Source organism: Enhydra lutris, unplaced genomic scaffold (assembly GCF_002288905.1).
Source record: "Enhydra lutris kenyoni isolate GAN:26980312 unplaced genomic scaffold, ASM228890v2 scaffoldscaffold1, whole genome shotgun sequence".
Lineage (NCBI taxonomy): Eukaryota > Metazoa > Chordata > Mammalia > Carnivora > Mustelidae > Enhydra > Enhydra lutris.
In genome coordinates this window covers 13,552,606-13,580,284 of record NW_019154085.1, presented here as the reverse complement: position 1 = coordinate 13,580,284, position 27,679 = coordinate 13,552,606, and the positions used below count along the sequence as shown (strand labels likewise).

The following is a 27,679-nucleotide window of genomic DNA, read 5'->3' as shown; positions in this document are numbered from 1 at the left end:
AAGCTTGCTGTTCACCAGCATGCTACGACTCCCCTCTAAGGGAGACTGAAATGGCTTAGTTAGGCAAGTGCTTACAGCTGACCCTCCAGGTTCACTAAGTTCACTCTCTTACAGTCAGCTCCGGCAGGAGAAGGCGTGAGTCGCACGTTGCGTGCACGCATGCGCCGGAAAAGTCCTGGCTAGGCGGCTGGAGGACTGCGCCTGCGCACTAGCAGGCCGGCAGTTAAGCGCAGACCTGTCCCGCAGAGGATGGAGGAATGGAGCCGCCCCAAGAGTTGCGTAGAGGTTCCAACACAGCTGATAACCGTGGCGGGCGGGTCCGTTCCCTGTACACAGCCCCTATACTTCAGAGCCCTCCTGCCAACCTGGAAAATACGCACAGCAGAACGTCGGGATTTTCTTCGATTCGTTACACCCAGGACCAAAACAAGACCATGAATGGTCTTGACCAAAACATGCCCAAGGACCAGAACAAGGAGGGCGCTGGGTACCGGCTGCTGAATGTGAGTGGGGCCCGGCCGTCGGCGTCTGACCCCTCCCTGACCACCTAGAGGGCTGGGCAAGGATCCAGGGGTCAGTGCAGCGGGAGAGAAGGAGACCTGCCCTAAGTTGGAAGGTGTTCATAACCGAGGAAGTGCTTAGTTGTGGGACCTTGAAGATTATTTAACTTGTCAGAGCCTGGTTTTATTAACTTAAAATAAGACAATAATTTAGATAATAATTATAACAATCTGCCTTACTTATAGGGTCGTCTGAAGATCTGAGGGAGATAATGATGTAAAGTGCTTAACAATGCAAAGCGCAGAGTAAAGAATTGTCAGCTGTTGTCATCACCATCATTAGGAATTCATTTATATGGTTAAAGGGCTAAACTCCAGAAACTTCAGTTACCTTGTCTTCAATTCCTGAGGTTCTTACAGATGAACTTATAGGAGCAAATCTGTGTCATGTCTGAAAGTGAATTATTGGTCTTCTGTTAATAATTAGGAAGATTAATTTATATTTGAAATGTGTGAGACGCTTGAGTTTACCATATAGTGGTACAGGCAGAGGATGGAGGAAATGGAAAAGGAGAATCACATCGAAACTCACCTTCTCAAAGCATTAGAAGATGATTAGGAAATTTTACAGTCTCTCTTAGTCTTAAGTTATTAAAAGAATAGTACAGTTAAAAGTATCAGGAACAAATGGTACACAAAAAGATGATGTCTTCTGTAAAATCAAGGAGTTGAATAACTTGATCTCTAAAGTACCCTCCTAATTCCAGAAACTTAGAATACTCTTGGGTCATTGTTAAGATAAATTGAGAGCATATTAGGATTTAGCTATAATAGTAGGAAAAATTTGTAAAGGTTGTGTAAGAGGGGTGTGCTTGGAAGTTTGCACCATAGAAGGTGTTTGTTGTACGTCGTTTTAAGGAATATGTACTTTATTTTGTAGAATGGTGATTTCCACTGCTTTTTAAGTAATAGGATTCCTTTTTATTGCCAAAAAAAAAGGAAAGTTCCTCACAGAAGAGTAACTGGCTCTTTACTGCCTACTGACTGGGAAAATCTGTAATGACGAAAAGCTACCATGCAGCAATGTTTTTAATTTGCTGATAGGTGCAACACCAGCTACCTACAGTCAGAACAGAGTTGTGCACCTATATGCAGGGTACAGTGTTTACCCAAGTTTGGTTTCCCAAATATTTGACCATAGAATATTTTAATATTTTGACAGAACAACAAAAAGAGCATAGGAAATGAAATGTGCACTTGAATTTAGTTGTAATGCTCTTATAGATGAATTCCTTTCAAACCTAGATGCAGAGGAATGAGTTCATGTGCTGTAGATGTTCATTATACAATAAATTTAGAGTAATATGAGAATATGTTATTAAAATTATTATAATAGCTGTAAGATACACAGTGTAGACCATTGAGCACAGAATGGATGGCCTCCTTAATAAATTTGCCTATGCATCGGTACACAGATGGAACATTGTATATTTAGGCAACATGTAGTCTTTCTATGACTTCTTAGCATTTTATGGCACATGATTTCTTGAAAGCAGATTATCATAGAGTAATAACAGCTATATAAATGGGTTAGCATTTTCTATTCAAAATACTGTTTTTTAAAACTTGGAAGCAAATACATCGCTGAGTTATATTTCACATTGTATCAGAATACATTTTGGAAAACAGTAGTTTGCAGATAATGCTTAGAATACATTTGACTTCACGGATGTCCAGAGTTGAGAACCATGGCTACAGGAGGTAGGAAAAGCTGGTGGATTTTAAGCAGGGGAAAGGCATGAATCAGATGGGCTGTGTTGAAAAAAATGTTTGACTGTGAGGGTTTAAGGAGAGATGAAGAAACAGTAGGCAGTGAGGACAGCAAAATCTCTGAGCGATGGGAAAGCCTGGGCTTGAAAGCACAAGAAGCAGTATCCTTCTTGGATAGGAAGAAGGGCATCTCTTCCTCCAGACCAGTGTTTATTTTATCCTTGGATCACCGGTATCTAGACCTTCAGGGGTGCTTATTAAAATCTAGATTCTTGGGCCTCCACTTTAGACCTACTGAATCAAGAGGGCTGGGGCCCCAGAATTGTGCTCAAATCTTAAACTACTCCAACGGTTCTTAGGTTCATGTTTGAAGATTACCACAGATAGTGGGAAAAGATAGGCATGGATGTGGGGGGTGTGGATTGAGGGTGTAGGCGGGAGAAGAAAGCAAATGGAGTCAGAAGAGTTTCACGAACCGGGTGAAAGAGAAAGGAGGGATAAGTGACTGGAGGCTCGGGGAGATTAAAAGAAGGTTTATTGAATGTGTTTCACTGGGTATCGTGTGTTTCACTGGGTATTTCCACCTTGTTATATCTTGTGTGAGAGTTTGTTTGTTTGTTGTTGTTTTTTTTAGTTCAATTATGATTCTGTTAAAAGATGGTTTTCTTTAAGTATAGCTGACACAAGGTGTTGCATTAGTTTCAGTTGTACAACTTAGTGATGTGGCAAGTTTATACATTGTCCTATGTTAACCATAAGTGTAGTTGCCATCTATCCTGGTACATTGTTACTACAATATCATCAATTATGTATTCCATAGGTTGTGACTTTTATTCCCATGATTTAGTCATTCCATAACTGGAAGCCTGTATCTCCCTCTCTGTCGACCCATTTTCTCCAATTTTTCCCTCCTCCTTTCTGGCAACCATCAGTTTCTTCTCCATATTTATAGGTCTTATTCTGCTTTTTTGTTTGTGTATTTGTTTTATTTATTAGATTTCACTTATGAGTGGAATCATATGGTATTTGTCTTTCTCTGAGTTATTTCGCTTAGCATTATACCATCTAGGTCCATCCATGTTGTCTCAAATGACACAATTTCATCTTTTTTATAGCAGTGTAATATTCCATTGTATGTATATACCACATCTTCTTTATCCATTCATCTGTGGATGAATACTTGGGTTGTTTTGATATCTTGATTATTGTAAATAATGCAGAAATAAACATAGGGGTGTGTATATCTTTTCAGTTAGTGTCTTTTTTTTTCCTTTGGGTAGATACCCAGTAATGTGATTGCTTGATCATAAGGTCATTCTATTTTTAATTTTTGAGGAGCCTCCATGCTCTTTTCCCCATTGGCTGCACCAGTTTTCATTCCCACCAATAGTACATGAGGGCTCCTTTTTCTCCACATTTCACCAACACTTGTTTCTTATGTTTTTTATTTTAGCCCTTCTTACAGATGTTAGGCGATATCCCATTGTGGTTTTGTTTTTGCATTTACCTGGTGATAATGATGTTGAGCATCTTTTCATGTGTTTCTTGCCCATCTGTATGTATTCTTTGGAGAAATGCCTAATCAGGTCCTCTGTCCATTTTTTTAATTGGATTGCTTGTTTTCCTTGTTTCCTTGTTGAGTTGTATGAGTTCTTTATTTTGGATACTAACTCTTTACCAGATACATTATTTGCAAATATCTTCTCCCATTTCATAGGTTGTCTTTTAGTTTTATTGATGATTTCCTTTGTTGTGCAGAAGCTTTTTATTTTTATTTATTTATTTATTTTTATTTTATTTATTTATATTTATTTATTTTATTTTTATTTATTTTATTTATTTATTTTATTTTTATTTATTAAATAAATAAATTATTTAAAAGATTTTATTTATTTATTTGACAGAGATCACAAGTAGGCGGAGAGGCAGGCAGAGAGAGAAAGAGAGAGAGAGAGAGGAGGAAGCAGGCTCCCTGCTGAGCAGAGAGCCCAATGCGGGGCTCGATCCCAGGACCCTGGGATCATGACCTGAGCCTAAGGCAGAGGCTTTAACCCACTGAGCCCCCCAGGCACCCCAGAAGCTTTTTATTTTGATGTAGTCTCAATAGTTTATTTTTGGTTTTGTTTCCTTTGTCTTAGGAGACACATTTAGAAAAATATTGTTGCAGCTGATGTCACAGAAATCACTGCCTGTGCTCTCTTCTAGAATTTTATGGTTTCAAGTCTCCCATTCAGTCCTTAACCCATTTTGAGTTTACTTTTATGTATGGATTAAGAAAGTGGTCCAGTTTCGTTCTTTTGCATGTAGCTGTCCAGTTTCCCAACCATTTGTTGTAGCAACTGTCATTTTCTCATTGCATATTCTTGCCTCCTTTGCCAAAGATTAATTGACCGTATAATCATGAGTTTATTTCTGGACTTTCAGTTCTGTTCTATTGATCTTTGTATGTATTTTTCTTTTTATTTTTTACTTAAATTCAATTTAATATAGAAGATATTTAGTTTCAAGGGTAGAATTTAGTGATTCATCAGTTGCATGTAACACACAGTGCTCATTATACCAAGTGCCTTCCTTAATGCCTGTCACCCAACTACCCCCTTCCCCACCCACCTCTCCTCCAGCAACCCTCCATTAGTTTCTTATAGTTAAGAATCTCTTATGGTTTGCCTTCCTCTCTGCTTTTATCTTACTTGATTTTCCTTCCCTTTCCCTATGTTCCTCTGTTCAGTTTCTTAAATTCCACATATGAGTGAAATCATATGGTATTTGTCTTTCTCTGACTGACTTATTTCACTTAGCAGAATACCCTGTAGTTCCATCCATGTCATTGAGATTGACATGATTTCATTCTTTTTGATGGCTGAGTAATATTCCATTGTGTGTTGTCAATGGGAGTACCAATGCTCATATTGGAAAAGCTTGACAGTTTCCAAATAGCAACTTTGGAAAAGTTTGATAATTTCTTATACAAGTAAACATATGCTTAACATATAAGCCAGGAATCCCACTTCTATGTGTTTATGTAAGACAAGTGACAACAAAAGTCTATACAAATACGTCTTGTTCATCCATTCATCTGTTGGTGGACATCTGGGCTCTCCATAGGTCAGCTATTGTAGACATTGATGCTATAAACATCGGGGTGCATATGCCTCTTCAGTAACTATTTTTGTATCCTTTGGATAAATACCTAGAAGTGCGATTTCTGGGTTATAGGGTAGTTTTATTTTTAACTTTTTGAGGGACCTCCATACTGTTTTCCAGAGTGGCTGCATTAGTTTGCATTTCTGCCAACAGTATAAGAGGGTTCCCCATCCCTCACCATTATTTGTTATTTCCTGAGTTGTTTATTTTGGCCTCCTGACCAGTATGAGGTGGTATCTCATTATGGTTTTGATTTGTATTTTCCTGATACCGAGTGATATTGATCAATTTTTCATGTGTCTGTTGGTCATTTTTATGTCTTCTTTGGAGAAATGTCTGTTCTTGTCTTTTGCCCATTTCTTGATTGGATTATTTGTCTTTGATTGTTGAGTTTGACAAGTTCTTTATAGATCTTGGATACTAGCCCTTTATCCATAACATCATTTGCAAATATCTTCTCTCATTCTGTAGGTTGCCTTTTAGTTTTGTTGACTGTTTCCTTTTCTGTGTAAAAGCTTTTTATCTTGATGAAGTCCTAATAGTTCATTTTTACTTTCGTTTTCCTTGCCTCTGGAGACTTATCTAGCAAGAAGTGCTGCAGCCTAGGTCAAAGACATTGCTGCCTGTGTTCTCCTCTAGGGTTCTGATAGATTCCTGTTTTACATTTAGGTCTTTCATCCATTTTGAGTGTATTTTTGTGTGTGGTGTAAGAAAATGGTCCAGTTTCATTCTTTTACATGTGGCTGTCCAATTTTCTTACACTATTTGTTGAAGAGACAGTCTTTTTACTATTGGATATTCTTTCCTGCTTTGTTAAAGATTAGCTGGCCATAGAGTTAAGGGTCCATTTCTGGGTTTTCTATTCTGTTCCATTGATCTGTCTGTCTATTTTGGTGCCAGTACCATAAGGTCTTGATTACAGCTTCGAAGTCTGGAATTGTGATGCTTCCAGCTTTGGTATTCTTTATCAACATTATTTGTGGTCTACATTATTTTATTATTTATATTTGATATATTTGTGGTCAACATTATTCATTTGGTTTTCTTTATCAACATTTTTTGTGGTCTTTTCTGGTTCCATACAAATTTTGGAATTGTTCCATACAAAATTTGAAATCTCTGTGAAAGATGCTGGCGGTATTTTTATAAGGATTGCGTTGAATGTGTAGATTGCTTTGGGTAGCATAGACATTTTAACAATATTTTTTCTTCCAGTATTTTTCCATTTTTTGTGTCTTCCTCAATTTCTTTCGTAAATGTTTTATAGTTTTCAGAGTACAGATCTTTTACATGTTGGGTTAGGTTTATTCTCAGGAATCATATGGTTTTTGGTGCAATTGTAAACAAGACTGATTCCTTGATTTCTCTTTTTGCTGTTTCATTTTTAATATATAGACGTGCAACAGACTTCTGTGCATTGATTTTATGTCGTGCTGACATAATTGCAATAGGAATTCTTGAATTCCTATATCAATTCTATCAATTTTCTGCTGGAGTCTTTGTGTTTTCTACATAGAGTATCATGTCATTTGTGAAGAGTGAAAGTTTGACTACTTTTTTAATGATTTGGATGTCTTTTATTTCTTTTTGTTGTCTGATTACTGAGGCTAGGTCTTCTAGTACTATGTTAAACAGCAGTGGTAAGAGTGGACATCCCTGCCATGTTCCTGACCTTAGAGGGGAAGCTCTCAGTTTTTCCTTGTTGAGGGTGATATTCACTTTGGGTCTTTCATATATAGCTTTTCCGATGTTGAGATACGTTCCCTCTATTCCAACATTGTGGAGGGTTTTTAATCAAGAAAGGATGCTGTATTTTGTCAAATTCCTTTTCTGCAGCAGTTGAGAGGATCATATATTTCTTATCCTTTCTTTTTATTAATGTGGTGTATCATGTTGATTGATTTGCAAATCTTGAACCACCTTGCAGCTCAGGCATAAATCCCACTTGGTAATGGTGAATAATCCTTTTAATATACTGTTGGATCCTATTAGCTAGTCTCTTGATGAGAATTTTTGCATCCATGTTCATCAGGGATATCAGCCATAGTTCTCTTTTTCAGTGGAGTCTTTTTCTAGTTTTGGGATCAGGGTAACACTGGCCTCATAGAACAACTTTAGAAGTTTTCCCTCCATTTCTGTTTTTTTGGAATAGTTTCAGAAGTATAGATATTCTTAAAATATTTGGTAGAATTCCCCTGGTAAGCCATCTGTCCTTGGACTCTTGTTTGTTGGGAGTTTTTTTTGTTTTGTTTTGTTTTTTTTTTTTTTAATGCTGGCATGCTGAATTTCTTCTTTTTTTATTTTTTATTTAAATTCAGTTTAGTTAACATATAGTCTGTTGCTAGCTTTAGAGACAGAATTTAGAGATTCATCAGTTACATATAACACCCAGGACTCATTCCATCAAATGCCCTCCTTAATGCCCATCACCAGTTATCCTTCCTACCACCACATCCTCTCCAGCAACCCTCAGTTTCCTATAGTTGAGTCTCTTATAGTTTGCCACCTTCCCTGTTTCCATCTTATTTTATTTTTCCCTCCCTTCCCCTATGTTCATCAGTTTTGTTTCTTGAATTACACATATGAGTGAAATCATATGGTGTTTTACTTTCTCTGACTTATTTCACTTAGCATAATACACCCTAGTTCCATCCATATTATTACAAATGACAAGATTTTGTTCTTTTTGAAGTTGTAGTAGTCTATTGTAGTGAGTAGTATTCTATTATATATATATCTCACATCTTCTTTATCCATTCATCTGTTGATACACACCTGGGCTCTTTCCATAGTGTTGGGAGATTTTTTTTTAAGATTTTATTTATTTATTTGACAGACAAGTAGGCAGAGAGGCAGACAGAGACAGAGAGAGGAGGAAGCAGGCTCCCCGCTGAGCAGATAGCCCGATGGGGCTCTATCCCAGGACCCTGGGATCATGAACTGAGCCGAAGGCAGAAGCTTTAACCCACTGAGCCACCCAGGTGCCCCAATGTTGGGGGATTCTTGATTACTACTTCAGTATCCTTGCTGGTTATGGGTCTGTTCTGGTTTTCTATTTCTTCCTGTTTCTGTTTTGGTAGTTTTTATGATTCTAGGAATTTAGCTGTTTCTTCCAGATTGCCCTCTTTTATATATATAATTGTTCCTAGTATGTTCTTATAATTGTATTTCCGTGATGTTGGTTGTGATCTCTCCTCTTTCATTCATGATCTTATTAATTTGGGTCCTTTCTCTTTTCTTTTTGAGAAATCTGGCTAGGGGTTTATCAATCTTGTGAATTCTTCAAAAGAACTAACTCCTAGTTTCATCGATATGCTCTGGTTTCTTTTATATCTATTGATTTCTGCTATGATCTTTATTAGTTCCCTTCTCCTGCTGGATTTAGGCTTTATTTGCTACTCTTTTCTTTTTCCAGTTCCTTTAGGTAAAGGTTACATTGTTTTTTTTTAAAGATTTTATTTATTTATTTGACAGATCACAAGTAGGCAGAGAGGCAGGCAGAGAGAGAGGGAAGCAGGCTCCCCATGGAGTGGAGAGCCTGACACGAGGCTCGATCCCAGGACCTTGGGATCATGACCTGAGCTAAAGGCAGAGGCATTAATCCACTGAGCCACCCAGGCGCCCTGGTTACATTGTATTTTTGAGACTTTTCTTGCTTCTTGAGGAAGGTCTGTATTGCTATATACTTCACTCTGGACCACCTTTGCTCCATTTCAAAAGTTTTTAACTGTAATGTTTTCATTTTCATTTGTGTCCATGTATTTTTTTAAAGGGATGTTCTTTAACCTCCATGTATTTGTGGTCCTTTCACATTTTTTCTTGTGGTTGACTTCAAGTTTCATAGCACTGTGGTCTGAAAATATACATGGTATGATTTCAGTCTTTTTGTACCCATTGAGTCCTGTTTTTGACCCAATATGTGATCTATTCTGGAGAATGTTCCATGTGCACCTGGAAAGAATGTGTATTCTGCTGATTTAGAATGAAATGTTCTGAAAGTATCATTTAAGTCATTCTGGTGCAGTCATTCAAAGCCCTTGTTTCCTTGTTGATCTTCTGCTTAAATGATCTGTCCATTGCTGTGATTGGGGTGTTAAAATCCCCTACTATTATTGTATTATTATCAATTGAGTTTCTATAAGTTTGTTACCGATTTATATATTTGACTGATCCCAAGTTAGGGGTATAAGTGTTTATAATTATTAGATCTTCTTGTTGGATAGACTCCTTTATTATGGTATAGTGTCCTTCTTCATCTCTTATTACAGTCTTTGGTAAGATGCAGTTTGTCTGATATAAGGATGACTACTGCAGGTTTCTTTTGATATCCATTAGCTTGGTAAATGGTTCTCCACCCCATCACTTTCAAATTGAAGGAGTCTTTGAATCTAAAGTGAGTCTCTCTCTTTTTTGGAACAAATGGCTAAAAGCCATAGACTTGACATTTTATTTATTTTTTATTAACATATAATGTATTATTTGTTTCATGGGTACAGGTCTGTGATTCATCAGTGTTACACAATTCACTCACCATAGCATATAGCATATACCCTCCCCAATGCCCATCACCCATCCCTCCCACTCCCCTCCACTTCAGCAACCCTCAGTTTGTTTTGTGAGACTTAGAGTCTCTTATGGTTTGTCTCCCTCTCTGGTTTTGTCTTGTTTCATTTTTCTCTCCCTTCCCTATGATTTTCTGTCTTCTTCCTCAAATTCCTCAAATCAGTGAGATCATATGATAATTTTATTTCTCTGATAGACTTATTTTGTTTAGCATAATACCCTCTAGTTCCATTCACATCATAACAAATGGCAAGATTTGGGGTTTTTTGATGGCTGCATAATATTCCATTTTATAATACCACATCTTCTTTATCCATTCATCTGTTGGTGGACATCTAGGCTCCTTCCATAGTTTGGCTATTGTGGACATTGCTGCTATAAACATTGGGATGCATGTGCCCCTTCAGATCACTACATTTGTATCTTTAGGGTAAATACCCCCTAGTGCAATTGCTGGGTCATAGGGTAGCTCTATTTTCAACTTTTTGAGGAAACTCCATCCTGTTTTCCAGAGTGGCTGCACCAGCTTGCATCCCACCAACAGTGTAGGAGGGTTCGCCTTTCTCAGCATCCTCGCCAACACCTGTTGTTTCCTGACTTGTTAGTGTTAACCATTCTGACTGGTGTGAGGTGGCATCTCATTGTGGTTTTGATTTGTATTTCCCTGATGCCAAGTGATGTGGAGCACTTTTTCATGTGTCTCTTGGCCATTTGGATATCTTTGCAGAAGCGTCTGTTCATGTCTTCTGCCCATTTCTTGATTGGATTATTTGTTCTTTGAGTGTTGAGTTTAATAAGTTCTTAATAGATTTTGGATACTAGCCCTTTATCTGATATGTCATTTGCAAACATGGTTTTGTCTGTTTCCGTTGGTTTTGGTGACCATTCCCCTTGCTGTGCAAAAGCTTTTGATCTTGATGAAGTCTCAAGAGTTCATTTTTGCCCTTGCTTCCCTTGCTTTTGGTGATGTTTCTAGGAAGAAGTTGCTGCAGCCAAGGTCACAAAAGTTGCTGCCTGTGTTCTCTTCTATGGTTTTGATTGATTCCTGTGTCACATTGAGGTCTTTCATCCATTTTGAGTATTTTTGTGCGTGGTGTAAGGAAATGGTCCAGTTTCATTCTTCTACATGTGGCTGTCCAATTTTCCCAACACCATTTGTTGAAGAGACTGTCTTTTTTCCATTGGGCATTCTTACCTGCTTTGTTGAAGATTAGTTGGCCATAGAGTTGAGAGTCCATTTGTGGGTTCTCTGTTCTGTTCCATTGATCTATGTCTGTTTTTTGTGCCAGTACCAGATTGTCTTGATGATTATAGCTTTGTAATAGAGCTTGAAGTCTGGAATTGTGATGCCACAAGGTTTGGTTTTCTTTTTCAACATTGTTATGGCTATTTGGGGTCTTTTCTGGTTCCATACAAATTTTAGGATTATTTGTTCCATTTCTTTGAAGAAAGTTTCTGGCATTTTGATAGAGATTACATTAAATGTGTAGATTGCTCTATGCAGCATAGACATTTTCACAATATTTGTTCTTCCAATCCATGAGCATGGAACATTTTTCCATTTCCTTGTGTCTTCCTCAATTTCTTTCATGAGCATTCTATAGTTTTCTTGAGTACAGATTCTTTACCTCTTTGTTTAGTTATATTCCTAGATATCTTATGGTTTTGGATGTCAGTGTAAATGGAGCTGACTCCTTAATTTCTCTTTCTTCTGTCTTGTTGTTGATGTATAGAAATGCAACTAATTTCTGTGCATTGATTTTATATCCTGACACTTTACTGAATTCCTGTATGAGTTCTAGCAGTTTTGGGGTGGAGTCTTATTGGGTTTTCTACATAAAGTATCATATCATTTGCAGAGAGTGAGAGTTTGACTTCTTTGCCAATTCGTATGACTTATTTCTTTTTGTTGTCTAATTGCTGAGGCTAGGACTTCTAGTACTATGTTGACTAGCAGTGGTGGTAGTGAACATCCCTGGTGTGTTCCTGACCTTAGGGGAAATTTTCTCAGTTTTTCCCCATTGAGAATGATATTTGCTGTGGGTTTTTCCATGGATGGCTTTGATGATATTGAGGTATGTGTCCTCTGTCCCTACACTATGAAGAGTTTTAATCAAGAAAGGATGCTGTACTTTGTCAAATGCTTTTCCAGCATCCATCAAGAGTATCATATGGTTCTTGTTCTTTCTTTTACTAATGTATTCTATTGATCAATTTGTGGATGTTGAACCCACTTGCAGCCTAGGAATAAATCCCATTTGGTCGTGATGAATAAGCCTTTTAATGTACTGTTGGATCCTGTTATCTAGTATTTTGGTGAGAATTTTTGCATCTGTGTTCATTAGGGGTATTGGTCTGTAATTCTTTTTGACAGGGTCTTTGTCTGGTTTTGGGAGCAAGATAATGCTGCCCTCACAAAATGAGCTTAGAAGTTTTCCTTCCATTTCTATTTTTTGGAACAGTTTCAGGAGAATAGGTATTAGTTATTCTTTCAATGTTTGGTAAAACTCCCCTCAGAAGCCGTCTGGCCCTGGGCTCTTGTTTTTTGGGAGATTTTTGATGACTGCTTCCATCTCCTTGCTAGTTATGGGTCTGTTCAGGTTTTCTTTTCCTCACTGGTTCAGTTTTGATAGTTTATATGTCTCTAGGAATGCATCCATTTCTTCCAGATTATCTAATTTGCTGGCATATAGTTGCTCACAATATGTTCTTATAATTATTTGTATTTCTTTGGTGTTGGTTGTGATCTCTCCTCTTTCATTCATGATTTTATTTATTTGGGTCCTTTTGCTTTTCTTTTGGATAAGTCTGGCTGGGGTTTATCAATCTTATTAATTCTTTCAAAGAACCAGCTCCTAGTTTCATTGATCTGTTCTACTGTTATTTTCTTTTCCATTTCACTGATTTCTGCTCTGAACTTTATTATTTCTCTTCTCCTGCTGGGTTTGAGCTTTATTTGCTGTCCTTTCTCCAGTTCCTTTAGGTGTAGGGTTAGGTTGTATGTTTGAGACCTTTTTTCTTTCTTGAGAAAGGCTTCTAATGCTATACATTTTCCTCTTAGGACCACCTTTGCTGCATCCCAAAGATTTTAAACAGTTGTGTTTTCATTTTCATTTCTTTCTATGAATTTTATCAATTCTTCTTTAATTCCCTGGTTGACCTGTTCGTTCTTTAGTAGGATGCTCTTTAGCTTCCATGTATTTGAGTTCTTTCCAACTTTCTCTTCTGATTGAGTTCAAGTTTCAAACCATTGTTGTCTAAAAATATGCAGGGAATGATCCCAGTCTTTTGGTACTGGCTGAGACCTGATTTGTAACTCAGGATGTGATATATTCTGGAGAATGTTCCATGTGCACTGTTCTTTTGCTTTGGCATTCTGTTGCTTTGGCATGGAATGTTCTATCTGTCAAGTCCATCTGGTCCAGTGTGTCATTTAAAGCCTTTATTTCTTTGTTGATCTTTTGCTTAGACGATCTGTCCATTTCAGTGAGGGGGGTGTTAAAGTCCCCTACTATTACTGTATTACTGTCAATGTGTTTCTTTGGTTTTGTTATTAATTGGCTTATATAATCGGCTACTCCCATGTTAGGGCATAGATATTTAAAATTGTTAGATCTTGTGGACAGACCCTTTAAATATCATATAGTATCCTTCCTCATTTCTTATTATACTCTTTGGCTTAAAATCTAATTTGTTTGTTATAAGGATTGCCACCCCAGCTTTCTTTTGATGTCTATTAGCATGGTCAATGATTTTCCACCCCTTCACGTTAAATCCTAAGGTGTGTTTGGGTCTAAAATGAGTCTCTTGGAGCACCTGGGTGGCTCAGTGGGTTAAAGCCTCTGCCTTCAGCTCAGGTCATGATATCAGGGTCCTGGGATCGAGCCCCACATCAGGCTCTCTGCTCAGTAGGGAGCCTGCTTCCTCCTCTCTCTGCCTGCCTTTCTGCCTACTTGTGATCTCTGTCAAATAAATAAATAAAATCTTAAAAATAAAATAAAATAAAATGAGTCTCTTGCAGACAGCATATTGATTGGTCTTGTTTTTTTTTTTTTTTTTTTTTAATCCATTCTGATACCCTCTGTCTTTTGACTGGGGCATTTAGCCCATTTACATTCAGGTTAACTATCGAAAGATATTAATTTAGTGCCATTATATTGCCTGTAAGGTGACTGTTACTGTATATTGTCTCTGTTCCTTTCTGGTCTGTTCCTTTTAGGCTCTCTCTTTGCTTAAAGGACCCCTTTCAATATTTCCTGTAGGGCTGGTTTGGCATTTGCAAATTCTTTTAGTTTCTGTTTGTCCTGGAAGCTTTTTATCTCTCCTTTTATTTTCAGTGACAGCCTAGCTGGATAGAGTATTCTTGGTTGCATAATTTTTTCGTTTAGTGTATCATGCCAGTCCTTTCTGGCCTGCCAGGTCTCTGGATAGGTCTGCTGCCAATCTAAATTTCTACCATTGTAGGTTACAAACCTCTTGTCCTAAACTGCTTTCAGGGTTTTCTCTTTATCTCTGAGACTTGTAAGTTTTAGTATTAGATGATGGGGTATTGGTCTATTTTTATTGATTTTGAGGGGAGTTCACTGTGCCTCCTGGATTTTGATGCCTGTTTCCTTTGCCAGATTAGGGAATTTCTCCACTCTAATTTGCTCCAGTGTTCCTTCTCCCCCACCCCCTCTCTTCTGAGATCCCAATTATTCTCACATTGTTTTGTCTTATGTTCTCATTTATCTCTTGAATTCTCCCCTCATGATCCAGTAGTTGTTTATCTCTCTTTTTCTCAATTCTGCATCATTTGATCTTCTGTATCATTAATTTTCTCTTTTGCCTCATTTATCCTAGCAGTTAGAACCTCCTTTTTTGATTGTACCTCATTAATAGCCTTTTTGGTTTTGACTTCATTGGAGTTTAGTTATTTTATTTCTCCAGAAAAGAAGCATTATTTAGTATCTTGTATGCTTTTTTCAGGCCCTGCTAGTATCTTTATAATCATCATTCTGAATTCTAGTTCTGACATCTTACTAATGTCCATATTGCTTAGGTCCCTGGCAGTTGGTACTGGCTCTTGGTTTTTTTGAGGTGAGTTTTCCTGTTTTGTCATTTTGTCCAGAGAAGAATAAATGAATATGATCAGGCTGATGAATAGAACAGAGCCACACACTAGATTTTGGGTGTATTTTGGTGTGTCAGAAGAAACTGCCTCCCAAAATCTTAAAGAAAGAAAAACATATATATATACAAAAATAAGGGCTAATACAATGAATGAATGGAATATGGCTGTAAGGATGAAAATTAAAAAAGATTTTAAAAAAGGAATTGATAAGTTGGCTGAAAAAAGAAAGAAAAAAAAATTTTTTTTAAATGGAGGGAATGTGATCAGGCTGGAGACTAGAGCAAAGCCATACACCAGATTTAGGGTATATTTTGGTCAGTTAGAAGAAACTGTATCCCAAAATTTTAAAGTAAGAAAAGCTTATATTTACACAAAAAATAAGGTTAAATACATTGCAGGGATAGAATATGACTGTAAAAATTAAAATTAAAATAGATTTTAAAAAAGAAATTGATAAGATGTTGGTTAAAGTAGGAAAGAAGAAAAAAATAGAGGGGAGGCTGGGTGGCTCAGAGGGTTGAACCTCTGCCTTCAGCTCAGGTCCTGATCTCAGGGTCATGGGATCGACCCCCGCATTGGGCTCTCTGCTCAACGGGGAGCCTGCTTCCCCATCTCTCTTTCTGCCTGCCTCTCTGCCTACTTGTGATCTTTCTGTCAAATTGAATAAAATCTTTAAGAAAAAAAGTTTTTAAAAAAATAGAAAAAGAAAAAATAAGGAAAAATTTTAAAAATTAACTTTGAAAGACTAAAGAATCATGGGAGAAAAGCCATGAATTCTATGAATTCTATGTGCTGTATTCCCCTAGCACTGGTGTTTTGCAGTTCTCACTGATGAATAAACTTGGTCTTGGGAAGATGTTCTTTATGATCTTCTGGGGGAGGGGCCTATTGCAGTGATTCTCAAATATCTTTGCTGGAGGTGGAATTGCACCACCCTTGCCAGGAGGCAGGCCAAGTAATCTTCTCAGGTTTGCTCTTGGTTGTTCTTATTCCCTGAAAGCTTTCCATACAGCTTTGGAGGATGAGAATGAAAATGGCAGCCAGCCCCAGAGAGGCCAAGAGCTCAGGGCCCCCCGCCTTCATTGAGCCCTCAGAGAAAAGCAGCCAATCACTCCTGTCTCCCTGGTCTCCGGCTGCGCTCCATGCTCACCTGGCCTTTGACCAAGCATTTCTATCTCTGGTGCACGAATTCATTTGGAGTTTCCAAACCCAGCACATCCCTGTGGTGTACTCCCGTACTGCTTCTCCCCGGGAGGAAGGAGAGTCTTCCCGGACCTGTCGCTTTTTGGGTCCATGCTCAAAGAATAGTGGCCCAGCTATGCTGTGGATCACAGTTTGTAGCAACCCCAAGCTGAGAGCCCACTTCTTGGCTCACTCTTTGCAGCCCACTTCCCTGTTCCAATACCTGGGAGCTCTGCTGCCCTCAGGCACCCTTGGTCTTTCTGTGACACTGAGGGTCCTGAGACCACACTGTTACAGCAAGGGTTTCACTGCCCACTTAGCCACTGGAGTGACATCTCTCCACAGAGCAGACTTCTAAAAGTTCTGATTTTGTGATTTGCTGCTCTATCACTTGCCAGTAGTTGGCTAATGGAGGCTCCCTACCCGCCCTCCCCAACTGTCTTCCCATATATCACCTCAGATTCACTACTCTGCATGTCCTACTTTCCAGAAAGTGGTCACGTTTCTGCTCATAGAGTTGCCGCTCTTCTTTTTTTCAACCCCCTGTTGAGTTTGTAGGTGTTCAGAATGGTTTGATAACTATCTACCTGAATTCTTGGGACCAGATGAAATTTAGGTCTCCCACTCCCCCACAATCTTGCTCCTCCCACCTAAAGTGAGTCTTTTGTAAGCAGCATATTGATGGGTCTTGTTGTTGTTGTTGTTGTTTTTAATCCATTCTGATACCCAGTGTCTTTTTATGAGAGCATTGAGTCTAATCGCATTCAGAGTAATTGTTGAAAGATAGGAATTTAGTGCCATTGTATTACCTGTAAATTCACTGTTCCTGTGGATTGTCTTTGTTCCTTTCTGGTCTCTGTTACTTTTAGACTTTCTTTTCTCTCAAAGGGTCTCCTTTACTATTTCTTGCAGGGCTGGTTTAGTGTTCATGAATTCCTTTAGTTTTGTTTATGTTAGAAACTCTTGATCTCTCCTATTCTGAATGAGAGCCTTGCTGGTTAAAATATCCTTGGCTGTGTATTTTTCCCATTTAGCATGTTGAATATATTATGCTGGTCCTTTCTGACCTGCCTGTGGACAAGTCTGCTGCCAGCTTTATGTGTCTACCCTTGCAGGTTAAGGACTTCTTGTCTTGATCTGCTTTCAGGATATTCTCTTTATCTTTGTAATTTGCAAGTGTCACTATAATATGTTGTGGTGTTGATCTGTTTTTTTCTTTTTATTTTGAGAGGCGTTCTCTGTGACTCTTGAACTTGAATGCCTGTTTCCATCTTCAGATTAGGGAAGTTCTCAGGTATAATTTGTTCAAATAAACCTTCTGGCCCCCTTTCCTGCTCTTCTTCTTCTTGGACTCCTATAATATGTATGTTACTTTACTTTATAGAATTGCTGAGTTCCCTAAGTCCACCTTCATGATCTAATACTTTTCTTTCCCTCTTCTTTTCAGCTTCATTATTTTCCATATTATCTTCTATATCACTGATTCATTCTTCTGTTTCATTCATCCTCATTTTTATGGCCTCACTTAGGACTCCATCTTGGTTAAAGCATTTTTAATTTTGGCCTGACCAGATTTTACCTCTTTTATCTCTACAGTAAGTGACTCTCTAGTGTCTTCTCTACTTTATTCAAGCCCAGATAGTATCTTTATACTTGCTTTAAATTGTAGTTCAGACATTCTACTTTTATATGTATTGATTAAATCCCTGGCGGGGAGAACTACCTCTTGTTCTTTCTTTTGGGGTGAATTTCTTAGTTTTGTCATTTTTTTCTAGAAAAGAAAGTAAGAGAGAGAGAAAAAAAAAACCAACAGCAGCAACAACAAAAACTTCAGGAATGCTTCTGGTATATGCTGTATATATCCTGCTGTTGTGTTTTAGCTGCTCTTTTCCACTGGTCCATCCTCTATAGAGTTCTTCCTTGCTTGTGGAAGGGAATGTTTGGACCTTTAACTAGGTGTGCTTTGATTTTTTTGTTAAGATAAGCCTAGAAAAGTAAAAGGGGGAGGGAACAGGTCCAAGGCAAAAGAGAAGGAAAAAGAACAAGAATGCAACCAACCAAACAAAAAACTATAAACCTATTCCAAAGAATAAGAAAGAAAGAAGGAAAAAAGAATAAAGAAAGAAGAACAGAAAAAAAAAATAATCCTGATCTGAAAAATAAGAGAAGGAAACAAACAAACCAACAAATGAGCAAAAATCATAAACCTAATACCAACAAAAAGATAGAGGAAAAAGGAAAAAAATACATAAAATATAGAAAATGTAAACATGTAAAATTTTAAAAAAGAAAGAAAGAAAAAAAAGCCTTTTCCTGTTTCCACAAGAAGCTGACACTGGAGCACTCTTTATCAGTAGACTTGGTACATGGTGGGGAGGGGGGCTGTGTTGGTCTTCTGAGAGTGAAGCCCATTGAGCTGACTCATAAGCTGACTTGCCATGTAAAGATGCCCCGGCCAGGGGTAGGGGGCAGAGTTTAGTATAGGGGACTCCAGCCTCCACTGGAGATACTGTTTTGCTCTCTGAAGTCCTGCTGTGCTGGTAGGCTGGGGAGGGAGGGGGTGGTGGAGGAGGAAGATGGCATCACCCTGCCCTCTCGTCCCAGGGGAAGGGAACTTCTGGCCACTTCTGTTCAGGAGGCCCTCATAGAAAAGCAAACAATCTCAGGTGTCCTGGGCTTTCATCAGATCCTTGCCTTTAACCTGTGTGTTCCTGAGGCCATTGGGATGCCCAGCACACAGATCTCCTGTATAGTATCTCTAGACATTGGCTGGGATTCAAAACTCCAAGTTTTAAAGGGCCTGGCAAGGTGCAGACCCACTTCCCTCCCCCAGAGGAGAGCCTTGAGGCACACCCAGAACCATCCTGTCCGGGAAAAGCAGTTGTGCATGGAGGATGGAGTTGACTGTGATGCACAGCAGAAAGCTGCAACCAGGTTATCTGCCATCTGCACACATCTCAGTCTCTTACTTTGTTCTGTCCCAGAAAAGCAGTGACACAGAGGCTTGAGTCTATTGTGGCAGACAGCGATAAACAGTGATGAGGTTATCTTCAGTCTGTCTGTGTGTCCAGTCTCTGTTCAGTTCTGTCCTAGAAAAGCAACTGCTCAGCATGCACACGGTGGTTTAAGTCTATAGTGGTTCACAACAAAAAGCTGCTATGATGTTATCCGCCCTCTGTGTGCACCTCTGTCCCTATTGTTGAGCACCACTCAATGGCTCCCAGCTGAGATTTTGTCCTTGGAAAGGCAAAATGCACCCTTCCAAATGTACTCCAGGAAGGGGCATCATCTCTCCCAGTGCGACCCAGGGGATCTCTTCATTGCTACTTACTGTGCAGTCCCTACCTGCTGTACTCTCTCTTGCTCCCTGACTTTGACTTTGCACTGAGGAAAGTTTCCCTTCCCTTTGCGGTCCCTTGACTTTCCTCTCCCCTGGTTCATGGCTCCAAACTTCACATCTACCACATCTTCTCCCTCCAACTGTGCAGATTGTTTTCTTAATCTTCAAACCGTATTCCTAGTTGTTCAAAATAGTTGGATGTTGATCTAGCTGTGTTTGAAGAACAAGCCAAGCCCCAAGTCTCAGTACTATTCTGCCATTTTAACTCCAGAAGCCTATGTGTCTGTTTTTGTGCCCATGTCATACTGTTTTGATTACTGTGGCTTTGTAGTATAACTTGAAATCTGGAATTGTGATACTTCCATTTTTGTTTTTCTTTTTCACGATTGCTTTAGCTATTTGGGGTCTTTTGTGTTTCCATAAAATTTTGAAAATTGTTCTAGTTGTGTGGAAAATGTATTTCAATAGGCATTGCATTAAATCTGTAGATTGCTTTGGGTAGTGTGTACATGAGCATGGAATAGCTTTCCTTTAGTTTGTGTTGTCTTCAACTTCTTTCATGAGTGTATTACAATTTTCAGAGTACAGGTCTTTCACCTCCTTGGTTAAGTTTATTCCTACATATTTAAAAAAATTTTTTGATGCAGTTATAATTGGGACTGGTTCCTTAATGTCTCTTTCTGTGCCTTATTACTAGTGTCTAGAAATGCAGTAGATATCTGTACATTGATTTTGTATCCTTTGACCTCACCGAATTAATCTATCAGTTCTAATAGTTTTTTGGTGGAGACTTTATTTAGGGTTTTCTACATAGAGCGTCATGTCATTTGCAAGTAGTGAAAGTTTTACCTCTACCTTACTCATTTGGATGCCTCTTATTTCTTTTTCTTTTGTGATTTCTGTGGCTAGGATGTCCAGACTATGTTGAACAAAAGTGGTGAGAGTGGACATCTGTGGTTTGTTCCTGATATTAATGGAAAACCTCTCAGTTTTCCCCTGCTGAGTATGATATTAGCTGTGAGTTTTTCATAAATGGCCTTTATTATGTTGAGGTATGTTCCCTTTAAACCTACTTTGCTGAGAGTTGTTTTTTTTTTTTTTTAATCACAATTGGATGTTGTATTTTGTCAAATGTGTTTTCTGGACTTACTGAAATGATAATATGGTTTTTATCCTTTCACTTGTTAATGTGATATATCACATTGATTATTTTGTGAATATTGAACCACCCTTGCATCCCAGGAATAAATCCCACTTGCTTGTAGTGAATGACTTTTTAAATGTATTGTTGGATTCAGTTTGCTAATACTTTGTTGAGGATTTTTGCATCTGTGTTCTTCAGAGGTATTGGTTTTTAGTTCTCCTTTTTTGTAGTGTCTTTGTTTTTAGTATCGGGATAATGGTGGCCTCATAGAATGAATTTGGATGTTTTTCCTGCTCTTTTGTTTTTTTGGAATAGCTTAAAAAATACTTATTATCCCTTTAAATGTTTGGTATAATTCACCTTGAAGCTGTCTGGTTCTGGACTTATGTTCAGAACCTTTTGATTATTGATTCAATTTCATTGCTGATAATTGGTCTGTTCAAATTTTCTATTTCTTTCTGTTTCAGTTTTGGGTGGTTGTATGTTTCTAGGTATCTATCCATTTTTTCTAGGTTGCCCATTATTTGGCATATAATTTTTCATAATATTCTCTTACAGTGTCCTCTTTCATTTCTGGTTTTGTTTGAGTCCTCTTTTTCTTTTTTTCTTTTTCTTTCTTTTTTTTTTTGTTTGTTTGTTGAGTTTGGCTAAAGGTTTATCAATTTTGTTGATATTTCAAAGAAGCACTTTCTTGTTTCATTGATTTTTTTTTAGTTTTTATTTAACTTATTTCTGCTCTAATCTTTATTATTTCCTTTCTTCTACTGATTTTTTTACTTTGTTCCTCTTTTTCTAGCTCTAGTAGGTGTAAGGTTGGGTTGTTTATTTGAGATTTTTCTTCCTTCTAGGCTTGTATTGCTATAAACTTAGAACAGCTTTCCTGCATTCCAAAGGTTTTGGACTGTTGTATACCCATTTTCATTTGTTGCTGTATGTGTTTTTGACTTCCTCCTTGATTTCTTGGTTGACCCATTCATTGTTGAATAGCATGTTATTTAACCTCCATGTATTTTTGTTCTTTCCAGATTTTTTCTTGTGGTTAATTTCTAGTTTCATTGTGTTGTGGCCTGAAAAGATGCATGGTATGACTTTAGTCTTTTTGAATTTGTTCATACTTGATTTGTTACCTAACATGGTATCTATTCCATGTGCACTTGAAAGGAATGTGTGTTCAGCTGTTTTGGATAGCATGTTCTGTATATCTGTTATAACTATTTGGTCCAATGTGTCATTCAAATCCACTGTTATCTTGTTGATTTTCTGTTTGGATGATTTATTGAGATAAGTGGGGTGTTGATGTCCCCTCCTATTATTGTATTACCATCAATTACTTCCTTATGTTTGTTGATAGGTATTTTATGTATTTGGATGCTCCCATGTTAGGTGCATAAATATTTACAAGTGTTACATCTTTTTGTTCCCTTTATGATTATGTAGTGTCCTTCATCTCTTGTTACAGTCTTTGTTTTAAGTCTTTTTTGTTTGGAGTCTATTAAGTATCATTGCCCTGGGTTTTATTTTCATCTTCATTTGTATGGTAAATGTTTTTCCATCCCTTTGCTTTCTTTTGTTTTGTTTTGTTTTTAAAGTAGGTTTTGTGCTCAGCCTGGACCGCAGTGCAGGGCTTGCACTCAGAATCCTGAGATCAGGATCTGAGCTGAGATCAAGAGTTGGATGTTTAACCAACTGAGCCACCCAGGCATCTCCATCCCTTCACTTTCAGTCTGCATGTGTCTTTAGGTCTGAAATGAATCTCTGGTATGCAGCATGTGTGTCTTGCTTTTTTTCATTCTGTCATCCTATGTCTTTTGATTAGATAGGTTATTCTATATTCTAAGTAATTATTGATAGATATGTACTCATTGCCATTTTGTTACTTGTTTTGTGGTTATTTTTATAGTTCTTTTCCTTTTGTCTCTTACTTTCTTCTTTCATGGTTTGTTGGTTTTGTTTAGTGATAAACTTGGATTCCTTTTCTTTATTTTTTGTATATATCTATTTCAGATTTTTGATTTGTGGTTACCATTAGGTTTATATATAACATCTTGTGTGTATATGTAACCGTCTGTATTAAGTTGATATTGGCTTAAGTTTGAACCCATTCTGAAAGCACTAAATTTTTATTCTTCTCCCAACCCCAGCATTTTAGATATATAGTGTCATTGTTATTTTTATTTATTTTTCCATTGAGGCATTTTATTTGCACATATGTATTACATCCCTAGGAAAAGAATGCCAGGATTTTCCCTCCTGTTTTTTTTTGTTTTGCTTCTTCATGGTCCATGATGTTAGCTGAGGTTGTCTGTAAAATGAAACCAAACTGGTAGAATGGGAGCAGGTTATTCTGCCATTTTTCTAGATCTTTTCATTGTACATCAAGTCTAGGGCTGATCATTCCATACTTGTTTAACCTGCCCATGAGGTTCACAACAATTTTCCCCACTCTGTGATCATCAGTGATTTCAAATTCACCAATATAACCACGCTTCATCATTCACAGTGAGAAACTGGATGATAACTTTGAAGCATGGACTGATAGGAACGCAGCGTTTGCCTCTCTTTTCAGCATTGTTAATGCTCTTGAGAGTATCTTCCAGGACACTCATGTGCACCATTATGGTGGCATGGAAAGATGGTGGAAAGAGGATGGGAAGGATGAACACATGGAGTTATGGGAAGTGGGTAGCCTATCACTATAGTGTCACTGTTTAAATCCTTATATTTTATGAATCTCTTTGCCACTTTTTATGGATATATTAATTTTATCACTTTTGTGCCTCCTACTTTTCTTACTTCTGTTTATGATCTTTTTTTTCCCCCACTCAATCTCCTTTAGCATTTCTTGTAAGACTTGTTTAGTGGTGGTGAATTTCTTTAACTTTTGTTCATCTGGGAACTCTCTCTCTCCTATTCTGAATGATAGCCTAGCAGAGTAGAGTACTCTTGGTAGCATATTTTTGTTTGTTTCTTTGTTTCAGCACTTTGAATATATCATGTTACTTTCATGGGGCCTGCAAAGTTTCTGCTGAAAATTTAGCTGGTAGATTTAAATGGTTTCCTTTGTATGTAACTGTTTTCTTGTGTTGCTTTTAAAATTCCTTCTTTATAATTACTTTTTGCCACTTTAATCACCTTGTGTTTTAGTATGGACTTCCTTGGATTGATTTTGTTGGGGGCTTTCTATGCCTTTTGGATCTGGGTATCTGTTTCCTTCTCCAAATTTGGGATGTTTTTGGCTATTATTTTTTCTTCAAATTTTTCGTTCCCTTCTTTCTCTTTTCTCCTGTGATCCTTATAATGCAAACATTGTTACACTTGATGGGGTCACTGAGTTCCCTTAATCTATGCTCAGTTTGAGGGGCACTTGGGTGGCTCAGTTGCTTAAGTATCTGACTTCAACTCAGGTCATGATCTCAGGGTCCTGGGATTAAACTCTATGTTGGGCTCCCCACTCAGCTGGGAATCTGCTTCTCCCTATTTCTCTTCTCCTTCTTCTCTTGCTGCTTGTGCTCCCTCTGTCTTTCTCTCAAATTAATAAATAAAATCTTTTTAAAAACCTATTCTTATTTTTTATTAATGTCTTTTCTTTCTCCTGTTCCATTGGATTGTTTTTCATTATTCTGTCTCCCAGCTCACTGATCTATTTCTCTGCTTCCTCTAGTCGACAATTTATTCCCTCTAGTGTATTTTTAAATTTAGTTATTGTGTTCTTCATCTCTGATTCATGCTTTTTTATGTTTTCTCTCTCTGTGTTGAAGTTCTCACTGAGGTTCTCCTCTGTTTTCTCAAGTCCAGTGAGTATTTTTGTGACCATTACTTTAAATTCTTTATCAGGCATATTAGTTAGCTCTGTTTCCTTTGGTTCTCTTGCTTTTATTTTGTCCTGTTCTTTAATTTGGGGCATATTCCTTTGTTAGGTCATCTGTGTCTATTTCTATGTTAGGAAAGCCTGCTACATCTGCTATTCAAGTAGTGGCCTTATGAAAAGAAGGACCTGTAGTGCCCTGTAGTGCAATGTCCCCTCTTCACCAGAACCAGGTGCTTCAGGGGTATCTCCTAAGTGTGCTGTGTACTTTCTGTTGTGGTTGAGCTGTTTGCCTTCAGTTCAGTCATCTGCAATGGTCTTGTTTGCTTGTTGCAGGAAAGGTTTAGTCCCTGTGCTGCAAAGGGCCAGTCTGAGGTTACCTTGGGCTTGAGTTGGGTCAGACCAGATGCTTGCACTCAGCTTGTTTGTTAGAACTGCAGTTGCAGTGAGCTGCAGGATGCTCTCCCTGCATTGCCCTTGGAAGGCTTTGTTGGTTGGCAGGGCCTACAGTCAGACCAGATGTTTGCCCCCAGTTTCTCTGTTGGAGGTTGTAGTGACCCTGAACTACTGGGTTCCCTCCGTGTGCTGCCCTCTGTGAGGTTTTCATTGGTGGTTGGGACCAACAGTCGGATTATATGTCTGCCCTCAGCCTTGGGCCACAGATGAATTGGTGTGTGTGGTTATCTTCTCTCCCCAGGGTGGGAGTACTTTGGACTGGTGCTGGCCACGGGGCTACTTGCACAATGCCATGTTTTTGGCACCTCCTTGGATGGACTCCTGTCTAGTGGGGATAGTTGGATGGCATGGATCTGCAGGAGAAAATAGGGGTGTGGAGCACTGTTAGAAAGTTAATGGAAACAAACAAAGTGTTTGGGCTCCTTTCCACAAGTTTCAGTGACTCTAGACTGATGGGCAGGAGAAAGAAATGGTACCAGCCAGCTCCTTTGTTCTTAGGTAAGTTTCACAAAGGAACTTATCCTTCCTGTGCAGACTCTGAGACCAGCAAAGAAATCTTCCTCTATACCCCTGGTGCCTCAGAAACTTCTGCTTCTGTGCTGTAACTTGGCAGGGTTTTTGTCATGCTGTCTTTTTAATGCCAAGGACCCAGTTTTCTATAGCCCTTTGGTTCTTGCAGAGCCAAGCCAGCTCATTTTTAATTTTCCTGGTGTTTAGCCCTACTGGTTGTAAAAAACTTACAAAGTTAAGCCCCTCTAGTTTCAGAGTCAAATGTTATGGGGATCCATCTTCCCAGTGCAGGTCCCCCATGCCTGGGGTACCTAGTATGGGGTTTCCTTCTCCTTCTTCTCTATGCCTGCAGTGTCCCTCCCACGTGCAGTCAGTCTTGAAGGTCAGTTTGGTTCCTGACTGTGTCTCTCCCCTTCCTACCATTTTTTGATGTAGCCTCCTCTCTACAATTAACCGTGGAGAGCTTGATCCACCAGTCTTCCCTTCATTTTCTGGGTTAGTTACACTGATGTGGGTATTATCTAGGTGTGTCTGTGGGACTAGGATCCTCTGATTCCACTATTTTCACTAGCATTTGACATTTTAAGTATTATGTGCCATATTGTGGAGTTCCTTGGGTTTACATTGTTTGGGACTCTGTGTTTCTTAGATTTGGATGTCTATTTCCATCTCCAGGTTAGGGAAGTTTTCTGTTATTATTTCCTCTAATAACTTTTTTAAATACCTTTCTCTCCTATTCTTTTGGGACTCCTATGTGTGTTCACTTCATGTTGTCCAAGAGATCTCTTAATCTGTTGTCAGTTTTTTTAAAAAGTTCTGTTTTCTTTTTACTGTTCAGCTTTTGTGCTTTCCATTACCTTTTCTTCTAGATCACTGATACATTCTAATCTATTGTCAACTCCCTCTAGTATGTTTTTCATTTCATTTATGGTAATTTTAACTCTGATTGGTTCTTTTCAATATTTTCTATCTCTGTATTGACAGACTACTGAGTTCCCTCTTTGCTCTACTCCAGTGAATAAGTTTACAATCATTACTTACATTCTTTATTTTTTTTTTCAGCATAACAATATTCCTTGTTTTTGCACCACACCCAGTGCTCCATGCAATCCGTGCCCTCTCCAATACCCACCACCTGGTTCCCCCAACCTCCCACCTCCCACCCCTTCAAAACCCTCAGATTGTTTTTCAGAGTCCATAGTCTCTCATGGTTCACCTCCCCTTCCAATTTCCCCCACTCCCTTCTCCTAACTCCCCTTGTCCTCCATGCTATTTGTTAGGTTCCACAAATAAGTGAAACCATATGATAATTGACTCTCTCTGCTTGACTTATTTCACTCAGCATAATCTCTTCCAGTCCCGTCTATGTTGCTACAAAAGTTGGGTATTCATCCTTTCTGATGGAGGCATAATACTCCATACTGTATATGGACCACATCTTCCTTATCCATTCGTCCATTGAAGGGCATCTTGGTTCTTTCCACAGTTTGGCGACCGTGGCCATTGCTGCTATAAACATTGGGGTACACTACATCTGTATCTTTGGGGTAAATACCCAGTAGTGCAATTGCAGGGTCATAGGGAAGCTCTATTTTTTAATTTCTTGAGGAATCTCCACACTGTTCTCCAAAGTGGCTGCACCAACTTGCATTCCCACCAACATTGTAAGAGGGTTCCCCTTTCTCCACATCCCCTCCAACACATGTTGTTTCCCGTCTTGCTAATTTTGGCCATTCTAACTGGTGTAAGGTGGTATCTCAATGTGGTTTTAATTTGAATCTCCCTGATGGCTAGTGATGATGAACATTTTTTCATGTGTCTGATAGCCATTTGTATGTCTTCATTGGAGAAGTGCCTGTTCATATCTTCTGCCCATTTTTTGATATGATTGTCTGTTTTGTGTGTGTTGAGTTTGAGGAGTTCTTTATAGATCCTGGATATCAACCTTTGTCTGTACTGTCATTTGCAAATATCTTCTCCCATTCCGTGGGTTGCCTCTTTGTTTTGTTGACTGTTTCCTTTGCTGTGCAGAAGCTTTTGATTTTGATGAAGTCCCAAAAGTTTATTTTCGCTTTTGTTTCCTTTGCCTTTGGAGACATATCTTGAAAGAAGTTGCTGTGGCTGATATCAAAGAGGTTACTGCCTATGTTCT

General features: G+C 38.4%; 1 protein-coding gene and 1 pseudogene across 1 annotated transcript in view; one reads left to right on the top strand and one right to left on the bottom strand.

The window, feature by feature from the left end:
* The first annotated feature begins 257 nt into the window (after window positions 1-257).
* LOC111162385 (C2 calcium dependent domain containing 6) overlaps window positions 258-27,679 on the top strand; it is a 137,815-nt gene continuing 110,393 nt past the window's right edge. The window contains exon 1 of the mRNA XM_022526812.1: window positions 258-503. Within this exon, the coding sequence (XP_022382520.1) occupies window positions 258-503 (246 nt within the window). The remainder of the gene's footprint in view (window positions 504-27,679) is intronic.
* On the bottom strand, window positions 22,978-23,371 carry LOC111142000 (annotated as a pseudogene).